Genomic DNA, 11,556 nt, shown 5'->3' with positions numbered 1-11,556 from the left:
GGGGCAGCAGGGCCATGTGCCAGGGAGGAAAACCCAAAAAGCCTCTTGTGGGGCAATGGCAGTGAGAGCCTGGGCGTTGCACAGAGGCTGCCACCTGGAATGGGCTGTGTGCCCCACATCTGGGTGTGACAGATGATCAGAACAAAGGGCTGTCCCATAGACCTGGTTGGGCAGTTCCACCAAATCACTGCCTGTGTCCCCTCTCCTGGGTGCAGCTGGAATTTTGGGGTGAGTTTTTCTCTCTTCACATCATGCTCTGAGAGGTAGGTGAGGGGATGGGAAGACCTGTGTGGGAAAAAGCAAGGTATTTGGGAGCAGTGTGACTCTGCTCATGACCAGCAGGTGATGTGTGTCCCACTGGCCTCAGAGCAGCTCCCTTGGCATCAGGGGTCCCTTTGTGTGGGGTCAGAATGGAGTGGCAGGAGTAGAGTGGCAGTGTCCCCACTGTGGGAGTGTGTCCTCCATGGAAACCAAATGAGGAAAGGAGCTGGGGAGTGCCTGTTCCATGGGTGGGGTGCTGCTGATGGTCAGGAGCCTGTGAATTTGTGTGGGAGGGGGAGAGCTTTGTGTCTTTCCTATCTTTGAATTAATGGCTGGTACAAGAGCGAGATGTTCCACCAGGCTGGTGTGTGTGACACCTTCAGTTTTGTCATAAGCTGGTTTATGTCTTCCAAGGTAAAACCAGCTACATTCGGTCCATCTGAGCTCTTTGTTCCCAGCACAACAGGTTGTGAGGTACATAGAGGTGCAAAGATGTCTCTGAAAATCACTTTATGTCCTACCAGCCAGTGATCTGGGCCTTCAGAAAATGACAGAAAATTTGGAATTCATGCCGGTGTAGCCCACTGACCAAGGAGACCTCCCTACATCTAAAGGATGTTTTGCATCTTTGCACCTCAAGACACAAATAGCCCTGTGTCTGCTTTTCATTTTCACTGACTGCAGTCCTCAAACAGCCCCTGAATTTTCTGTGTTGGAGAGGAGCCTGGTACAGGTGGTGGTGGGAAGGAGCATGGGCTGGCTGATGGATGCAACATGTTGGACTCTTGCTCTATGGATGGACTAGGGTGGGAAGCTTGGGCAGCAGAGCATTTGCATGGAACTGGTATTGAAAAATCTTAAACCAAAGCCTGATCCATCCCCATCCATTCCATGGATGAAACCAGAACACACATTTTCAATGTTTTTTCAGCAGGTTTTGCTCTCCATTTTTCTGTCATCACCACTTAATAGTTCAGTCATACATTTTGTGAGCTCATTTTTCTGCTTTGATACTTGTGCTCGTGCTTTGGGTTTTCAGGATGGGGAGCGTGGAAGCTTGCTGTGGTGTTTGGAGGGGAGGAGGGTGAGGAAGGGAAGGCTGAGGCTCAGCAGCAGGAGGACGTGGTGCAGTGTGTCCCTGTGGTGCAGTCTATCAGTGCCCCTTTGGGCAGGGTACAGAGAGGGGATGGGTCTGGCAGGGTTGAAGCTGGTGAGAGGAGGGGATCTGCTCACAATGGGTCACACACTCAAGTGCCTTTCTGATGGAAGTTGGGAGTGTTTGGGTCTCTCCTCCCCTTCTCTTTGCCACATTATGAGCCTGTGCTGGTGCCACCCTGGTCTCCATCATCAGAGGAATGAAACCCAGAGGCTGGGCCAAGCCTCCCTGGGAGCTGTGGCATTGGTCACAGTTTTTGGGGAGATGGTAGTGTTCCCTGTGGGGTTTCATTCATTTCCTCCATCATGCCTTGGTGAAGAGAGGGGAGGAGAACAGTAGGGAATAAACAGGAGGCAGAGCTTAGGGCTGTTTTGCTCCCAAGCTGGTCATCCCAGGGAGCTGTGTGCCAGGAACTGCTGAGGACCAAGGGGCTCCCAGAAGCTCAGCCAGCAGCAGCAGCGTGGAACAGCATCCAGAGGCCAGGAGAAGGGATGGTCACACAGGGATGGGCCAGGCTTTGGTCCTTGAAGGTGCCAGAGTTGCTGTGTAGGAAGTGATCAGCTGGGATGGGGCATTTTGTAGGAGCCGCTCACCCTGTCCTTGCCCAGGGAGGGGGTGATCATTGTGCTTACATCCATCCCACCTGCTGTGAGTGATGAACCTTTAAAGAAATGTCTGAGTTCCTGAGGTGCTGAAGGTGCAGAGCTCTCACATTTCAGCTTCCGCTGAAGCCAGGTTTGTGCAGTGCCTGTGCAAACGGAGCTCCCACAGCCTGAGGAGCAGCCAGGGGCTGTGCCCACCGGGAGTCACCAGCTCTATCCAGCTCTGCAGCTCCACTGGGAAAGCTGGTGGAGATGCTGCTCAAAGGAAATGGACACTGGTCTGTGCAGCACAGACCTGCTCTGCTCCTGCTGCTCCCTGTCTCAGATGAAGCAGGGAGCAATGTTGATCCAGTTTGCCCAGTCCCTTTGTATCTCATCACTGTTCTCTGTTTCTGGAGTCAAGTCAACATTTTCTGGAGTTCCTCTGACAAAACGAGCCTCTCTGCTGGTCAGTCGTGGTTTTATTTATATGTTCTTTTCTTTGATTTGAAAGGAAAATATTAAAAAATTAAAAAGTTTCCAACAGCTGTATTTCTAGTAGTTATGATTCTTGAAGCAATACTCATATCCCTGTGTGTGCCTCTGAACTATCCATGTATTTGTGCAGCTTTTTCAGGTCTGGATGTGTGAAATATCTCTGAAGAAGATAGCTCTGTGCGTGATGGTGTAAATGCATTGTTTGTATGTATCTAAAGTTTAAATAGATTGTACATATGGGATTGTAAATGAACTGTAAACAGCAATCTATATTTTCTTGAATATATTATATAGCAGTATATATTTGTTAAATAAATATTCTTGTATACTCTTCAATAACCTTTTTAATATTTTGTACAGATAAGTTTATTAAATATTTTATTGATAAATAGACCTCTGCAAGATTTTCTTTTGATGACATGTGCTTGTGTCCTAAAACCAGATGTCAAGAGCAGCCTTTGTAAACCACCTTTATTCCTTGGGTTACCTAAGGTGTTAAACCAAAAATGAAATACCCATTCATTTTAAACTGCCTTCCAGGGAAGCCACAGGTATTTTCCATTAAATAGTCACAGAACAGTGAGTGTTTGTGATGGATTTATCATCAAATGTACATCCTTTTTCTTCCCCGTGTTTCTGAATAGTGTTCACCTGCCATGATGAGAAGCTATCCAGCTCCAGCCAGCCAGCCAGGATTCCCTCCATCAACCTGGACAAGAGGAGGCTCCATGGAGGCCTCATTGTGGACTTCAGTGCCTAAAGGGCGGGTTGTAAAAAAGTGGGAGAGCAACTTTTTACACAGACAGATAGTGATAGGACAATGGGGAATGGTTTTAAACTAAAAGAGGAGAGATCTAGATTGGATATTAGGAGGAAATTCTTTTCTGTCAGGGTGGTGAGGCACTGGAACAGGTTGCCCAGAGAAGCTGTGGATGTCCCATCCCTGGAAGTGTTCAAGGACAGGCTGGACTGAGGGTGAGGTGCTTTAGCAGGTGCTCCTGCAATGGACATCACCCAGGTGCCTTGGAGACAGAGAGTGAAGGCAATAGGGATTATGGCTCTCTCCTACATCCCTAAGCACACAGTACTGTGAACATGCAAGTGTGGAGTAAGGCACATTTGGAGGCATGGAAGGCATCAGGTTTGTGTTTTAGACATAGCAAACCAAACTCAGCTTTCAAGACCCAGAAGAAACATGGAGAACTGAGCTGGAGTGAGGCATGGTCATTTCTATTCCCAGTGCACACTGAATGACTGACCAAGCAGGACCCACCTTTTGGTCAGTGTTCTGCATCCCCACATGCCCATTTTTTGGTGACACTGACCTAAGAGGAGATCTTTTGGCAAAGCTTCTCTGGGCAGGCAGGCAGGATGGCATTTTGCCCCTGGCCCACTCTGTGAGCATTTTACAGGAATGTGCTATCCTAACAAGCTATTTTCAACAGAGCAGTGAAGGGTGAGAGCAAATGGTTGTTCACAGGCATTGCACCACATCTTCCCTGAAACCAGTGGGAGTTGTGGGGTTTGTGTTCAATGGTTTTCACTCCACAGCACTGCAGACTACTCAAGGGATCGACAACATAAACTAGGCAGTGTGTAACTGAAGAGAAATCAAAGGCACAGCAAGGACAGAGGAGATGTCCAAGGTCAAACATGAATACAACAGAAGAAAATGCATAGCATTGGTAAAACAGGACAGGATCTGAATTGGGGCTTAACCATTCTGGATACTTAAAATCCCATGGGTTTACTTTGTGGGTGAAAATACAAGTTCTTTCCTATAATCTCCAATGAGTTGCTGTACCCCCTTCACAATGGGAGCATGTTAGGACATTAAAACATTTATGTCCTGAAAATGGCATTCCTGCGTCCTACAAGTTAGATCAGAACAGTGGAATACTTTCCAAATTTTAAGGGTGCTGGTTAGGGAAGAGGACTAGATGAGTCTTGCCATTAGGAAAGCCTGTTTTTCCTAATTCTAAGTTACCTCATCCCATGGATTCCTTCTCAGTGTATGAAGCACAGTATTTCCGAGTCTGGGGGCTTTGTTGAAGATGTTCACAAAGGAGGAGAGCAGGAGGCCCCCCTCCTTTCCTCCTTCAGTGTGAATTGCTTCAAACAGGATGGAAAAGATCTTTGAGTGCCTGACTGGCAAACCCTGCAATTAGGTACGTCAGTCAGATGTTTTAAACAACACCTGTATTTTATTAGCTGCTGCAAACTACTTTCTGCAACACAACTGTTCTCCTGCAAGCACATTCCTGCAAGAGGCAAAACCCAGGCTGTTGACTATCAGCTCAAGCACTCTGAAAGAGTTTTTAATGAAATCCCTCCCTGCCTGTCCCATCTGAGCACGAGTGTCAGCCTGTTCCAGAACTTCTGCCTGATGCTACCGAGAGCAGCGATCGCTCCTGGCAGCTGCTTGTGCTGTTACTGCTGGGTTTGCTGCTCGTGCTCAGCCCCCATCAGCTGTTCCAGAAATATATGCTGTTTTAATAGTTCCTGGTCACTCACAAACGCTCTCTGGATCCTTATTTTGTAAATGTGCCAGGAAAGAGAACATTTGCCTGCAAGTGAAGAGCCTCAGAAACTTATTGTAGTTGGGAGTCTGAGCACGACCTGTGATACAGAGTAAAACAAATCTCTTGGGTCTAGTGAGTCTATCCAAACCCAGTAATAGTTTGAGTGACTTTAAAATGATAACATTGAACATCTTGTTTAAAGTCTTTGCTGGCAATTAGCTGGACCAAAGAAAGGGATGGGGGTGGATGCACATATAAACCCATTTTCTGTAAAATAAATACATAAATGACCTCAGCTGCAGAGAAGAGATTATCTGCTGTGGCTCATGTATGCAATCTGTCTCTGTGAGTCAAGAATCTGGTGTTTAGCTTGGAGTCCAACTCCAAATTCTTCACCATAAACACTGGGCAAGCACTCATCCAGCTTCCTGAAGGGACAAGCCTCACTGATCCACACACTCTATAGCTCATTCAGAGCAGCAAACATGGAGCTGGAAGCAGCAAGGGGAAACTGATTGATTATTTTGGAGAGGCTCTGGATAAAAATGCTTAAGAGAGTCAGGTGCCTACCACCCACGGATTTTCTGTGCACTTGGCAGATGTCTGCATTGCATGTGAAATTTGGGGTCTGGAAAGTATTTTTTTAGATTTTGTATGCATGAAGTAATAAAGGAGCTGAACTAGAACTAAACAAGTTACCAAACAAAGACTCAAGTTACATTTTACCATAAATTTCTTTATTTTTGTTATTGGAGCTGTGTACTTTTATTAAAAGGTATCGATCTAGCAAAACACTTGCACATGAGTCAAAGTCACTGCACTAGCAGGGTTACTTGTGTGGTGAGAATCAAGCACAGATGTGGATGACAGTGAGTAGGTGCTACAGCTTACAGTCAATATATTTGTGATAGGTTTTCCAAGAATTCTTAAATAGTCTAAAACAGGCAAAAACCACACTGTGTTTTCATGGTAAATTGGCACATTTGGACCACAAGCACTTTTGACACTCTTTGCCTGGGGTGACAATGAACACCATGGGCTTCTGAGGAGCTGGATTCTCACTGCGTGGGATCTGCTCCTCTCAGGAAATACAGCTGTGGAAAGTAGGCCCATGTGTTTTAGCAATGAACAGAGTAGCAAATTTTCAGATCTTTGCCTTACAGTAACAGCTTCTAGGCAGAAGGTAGCAATTGAATCAATATGGTTTTTATTTTTAATACTAGAGAAAATTCTTTTAAGAAAATTGTAAGGCATTCTTCTGCAGTAGATCTGGTCATCACTGACCAGACCTAATCTCAGTTTAGGTCTTAATGCAGTTAGGATTTAGTATAATGGATTAACTTTTGTATAAAAGGCATACACAAGTCAAGTACAAGTATTGCTAAATTAATTCCTCATACAAAGTATACTCATAATGCACTGTAAACAACTGCTTCTCATAGGTGCTTCAGTTTCCAGGCTGTAGTAGCTGCTTGTCATCTTTGGTTAATGCAAGAATCTGTCTGGTCTCAGGAGATCCACTACAACAGCTGAACTCCCACAAACTGGGTCTTTGTCCATTCCCTGACTCCACATACTTCAAAGAACAAATGTTTTGTTCAACCACACCAATGTGCAAACCAAAACAACCAAGTGAGCTGTGATTTTTATGCTGCTGACATACAGACAGGTGCACATGCACATATATGTGTACATTAAAGTATCTCCACCTATGGGCACATCCTCCCTGGCTCTGCCCCAGGGAAAACCTCAGCCAGCAGATGCAGGGAGCATCTGCCACAAGGCCATCCAGCTGGGATGATCCCAGCATCTGGGGACTATCACACACACACACACACACACAACTGTGGATTTCTGCAGTGAGCACAAGGATTGTTTTGATCATGACTGAATATGGACCTGTAAAGATGGAAAGTCCTGTGACTCTCCAATAGGCAGAATCAGTTGCATGGGCAAAGTCTCCTCACTTTGAGTGCGTCTGGTTCCTCCCCACGCTGCTGAAACTGTGCTCCCAGTGTTCCTGCCCCACTCATCATGGCCATTTCATTACGTGGCAGTGTGACTGGAAAAACCACTGGCTAGTCTCAAAAGCTAAACTAGTTTCTGATACAGAGAAGGTCACTTAAATTCAGTGTCAGTCTGCAGGTTTGAAAACTAGTCCCAGATATCCAGGAACTGAACTCTATCACAAGCTGCTCTAAATATTAGTGAAAGGTTCAAGGGGGTTTAGAGAGCAGTGGAAGGGGTGTGTATAATTGTGTAAGAAAACAAAGCAACTAACTGATCTCTGCATCACAGAGAACATTCTCCAATACCATTCTCACATGTATCAAAACTGGTAATAAATCATGTAAGTGAGATACTAAGTGCATCATCTAAATTAATCTTTTTGCAAGGACAGGACAGGACCTCCCCTGACTACTCCATAGTGTTTTGCTTATTTATAAATGTCTTTATGAACTCCACAGGGAGACTTTTTCACAGGTTCATGGCTAGAAAGCTTTTCCTGATTACACTTGGCTCTGTTCCCCTTACTTGCAATATTTTCATTTCTAGCTATTCCCTGCAACTTCTTTTGTTATCACAACTGGTAGGAGGCTTTTTTCTTTTTTTTTTTTTTTTCCATCTGTAAAGGAAAGGGTTCACCAAATGTGAGGAACAGGGAACTTGTCAGCACCATGCAAGGGTCTGGTTCTCAACAGTAACATTCATGCCATGTCATGGGTGCAGCCATGGCACAGTAACAGATGTTTTCTGATGGTGAACGTACCTAATTTGTGGCTTGGCAGAAAATTTCATACTTCAGTCCTTAAAGCAAAGAACTGAAATTTAGACATGCCTCAAAAGTGGTTCAATTCTTTAAAGTTGCTGAGCAAGCACTGTTCTCATGGACTTCATTAGGAGACCTAGGCCACCTAGAAGTTGTTATACATGGATTCTGCAATCCATTTTAACTTTTAAATACTGGCATTTTTTGACCAGTGTACTTTTCCTTCTCTACAGTCAACTGAAAAATGAAACACTTGGCCATGTTCCAGGTAAGAGATCCTTATATATTCCCTTGCTGAGCAGTCACAGATACCTCACAGCATTTCTAATACCCTGTGGAGTCCTGGCAGTGCCCCAAACCCATGGTGAGACTTGGAGAAACTGCACACCTGATCTCCACATCTTCCCTGAACCCATCCCAAACTCAGCCTGACCACCGACCCCCTCTGACCCAGAGGAGACAAGGTCAGGGCTGCCCAGGACCATTGCCAGGACCCACCCACATGCTGACACTTCTGCAGCAGAGAGTGGGGTGGGAGCAGCTCAGGTGCAGTTGTGTCAGCATTGTCTAAAGTGCCAGCAGACAATAAATATTCCACCCTTTGCCATGTCTTCCAGAGTCCTGAAGACTCAGGATGAAACTACATAAGCACTGAGTCAATAAAATTATACTTTGGACCAGCCAGTCTCTCTTTAACTTCCTCTAAAACATCTCAATAGAAAACAAGCCATAATCTATAGTAAACAGAAAAAAAAAAAAAGACAGACTCTCTCACAAAAAAAATTTACACGTTCACAAAATAATTACATCTTTTTCTTGTTGATCACTGAATTAGTGTTTATAATTTGGTCAGATCATCCTGTAGCCAGTCTGTGATCATGGCAGCCATCTCCTTGCTGGCATCGAGCACGAAGGCGTGGCGGAGCCCCTTCTCACAGAGCCGGATGTCCCCGTCTGGAAAATCCATTTTGATCTCGTCGTAGTAGTGCTGTGGACACCAGCTGTCTCCAGTTCCATAGTAAAAAATCAGCTAGGAAAAAAAGCACATCAAATAATCAGTGTGGAATGTTACTGATGGAGCAACCAATGCAATAGTTTGGAAATAAGTAATGCATCAAATCCTCAGATACGCTGTGAGGAATAGCAGACTGGTACTTCTTGGTTGTTTCCAGGTCTGCAGGTATGATGAAGACAATTAAATGCTCTGCAAAATTGTGGAACACAATAGAGGTTTAACTCTGAAAACAGAAATCTGCTGATGAAAGCCTGGCTGACTTAGTAAATTTCTTATTATGGCTCAAAACATGGAGTTGTCCATGAAGTGCCCCCCGCAAGCAGCCCAGCTGTTGTGTTTTTCATAGCTGTTAGCAGTTTTCGTGTTAGCTTTCCAGCGACTTTAAAAAAGCAATCACCAGGCACAACTTCACCTATATTACATTGCTCAAATCCCCATCCAACGTGACCTTAAATTTTTTCAGGGCTGAGGCATCCACCACCTCTCTGGGCAACCTGTGCCAGTGTCTCAGCACCCTTGCTGTGAAAACACCTCCTACCGTCAGTCTGAACTGATCTGCTTTCAGTTTAAAACCAATGCCCCTTGTCCTATTGCAACAGGCCTTGCTAAAAATTTTCTTATATTCCTATTTTTCTTACAGGTCCCTTTAGATACTGGAAGGTGCTCTAAGGTCTCCTGGAGCCTTCCCTTCTCCAGGCTGAACAGTCCCAACTCTCTGTCTTATCCTTGTGAAATGCTGCCTGTGTGGAGTGCAGGCACCTCCCAGAGACCAACAAACAACTTTCTTCTGGGTTGTAACATGGAATTAAAATTCTGCAAAAGTCCATTTTGCTTTGATTTTGCCCAAATAACCCTGGCTGATGACATACATGAAGCAGGTGCTACCTGTCCTAGAGCCCACCTAAACATGAAAGTTGTAAATTCCAGGAAAATGCCATCTTCACGGAAGTGACTTTTCTCTCTGTCAGAAGCAGTGAATGTCACATTTCCCCAAGTCATCACTTCTCCTCATTTTCAGCTCAACTTTGCCTGCTATAGCTATGCTTTTCGACTTCTATAAAGTATATGAGGGGGAATTAGTTTTCTGGGAGAGAGTAAAAAACCTGTGGATTTCAGAGTGTACAAGAACAAGATTAATGGGGAGCACTCTTCATACTAAAATGTTCGAATGCAGGTACCAGAAGGATGCTGATTGCTCAACACATCACACACAGCTTGGCCCAATTCCATTATTCACATTTGTTTCATATTTCATTTCTGTACTTCAGTGAATAATTGAGCAATGCTAACATAAATTAGGGGACAAGAAGTTTTCCTTTCATCACAAATATCTTCAATTCCATCATTTTTGTAGCCATGTGGAATATAAATAAATGGACCCACTGGGGTAGAGGTGGGCTAAGAGCCCAGACTGCATTTCACAAACTATTACAAGGTTTTGTCTAACTCACTTTTCTCTTGCTGAAGTTTGCCCAAATCTTGTACATTATTGACTATTGGCCATATCCAAAATATAGTATCTCAGTTGCACAGACACCAACCCCAGTTATACTTCTATTTCTGTGCAAAACATAGAACATAAACCATCCCATATTAACAAACATTACTGGTTTCCTTTGTCACTCACTACTTGCTGAAAACAAGGTGTGTGTTGTTTGCTCTAGCAGAAAATTTCTTTTGATCTTGCCTTCAATTCATCAATCACAAGATATCAAACTAGCAAAAGTTCTTCAGAAAAGCCAATGTAAAATGTCCAGATGCACTCAGGCCTTTTGGAAGCAAAACACCTGACCAAATTATGTTCAACCCTGGGCTCCATTACCAACAGATACAGAACTAAAGATTATGAAACTGAGGGGGAAAAAAAGCAATGCAGCAGCTCCAATTTAATGGAGTAGTCCTTGAAATGGTTAGATTTTTTGAAAGGCAAGTTACAGAGACTCATCACACAATCATTTAGAAAAAGATGAAAAGCCATTTAAACTTACAAAGGTGGATGAAATACTTGGCTTAGTCTGCATGGACTGTGAAATGGGCTCTTCTCCAGGTAGGGTTGTAAACTTGAGAACTCACAGATTTGAAAATGCCTAAATGGAAGATTTATGTACATTCTTAGCTTGCCCCTGGTATATTTGCATTGCAGTTTAATCTTTCACTGCATGATCCAAAGGATCCTTGATTCACTCAATCCAATGACAGGATGATATTCAGCTGATGAGCTGCTATTTGATAGTATTTTTCATTTTAAATTCTGTGTGCGGTCTGGGGATTTATTTACTACATATTTCATGGTTTACAGACAGGATTTATTTTCTTTATGCTCTGCATTCCTCTGGCATGCACTACTACAGGATTCACATGCTCACATTTATTAATTTAGTTTTGCAGCACCTTAGTGGCAATTTTTATCTTCATTTTGCAGGAGGAGCACAGAAATTAATGTCAAACTACATTTATTAATATGAAAGCATGCAGTGTAGAGTGAAACACCTCAAGCTGGTTTTCCAGAGTGTGCAGCATTACACAGTATCAACTGTACTCAAAGAACAGCACTCCTGGACTGCTTTTGCAGGTGTTCTGAAACACTGTTTATCTGTCTGTAATACACATTTCAAGGTCTTAAATGAGATATTCAGAAAAATGAGAACAAACTGTGACTATCTATGAAAAATATTGGTGACTTCACCAAGAGCCTATTCTCTTCAAAGTTTAGGTGCCTTTACCATCAGCTTACTCCCTTTTACTTCAATAGG

At 43.9% G+C, this 11,556-nt stretch overlaps 1 protein-coding gene across 1 annotated transcript in view; it reads right to left on the bottom strand.

Annotated features, from left to right (window-relative positions):
• Positions 1-7,543: 7,543 nt before the first annotated feature.
• The window catches only part of LDAH (lipid droplet associated hydrolase), a 111,899-nt gene continuing 107,886 nt past the window's right edge, over positions 7,544-11,556 (bottom strand). The window contains exon 7 of the mRNA XM_058801935.1: positions 7,544-8,818. Within this exon, the coding sequence (XP_058657918.1) occupies positions 8,627-8,818 (192 nt within the window). The 3' untranslated portion in view covers positions 7,544-8,626. The remainder of the gene's footprint in view (positions 8,819-11,556) is intronic.

Source organism: Ammospiza caudacuta, chromosome 3, assembly GCF_027887145.1.
Source record: "Ammospiza caudacuta isolate bAmmCau1 chromosome 3, bAmmCau1.pri, whole genome shotgun sequence".
Lineage (NCBI taxonomy): Eukaryota > Metazoa > Chordata > Aves > Passeriformes > Passerellidae > Ammospiza > Ammospiza caudacuta.
The sequence above is the reverse complement of the archived record's forward strand: the minus strand, read 5'-3'. Positions and strand labels throughout refer to the sequence as shown.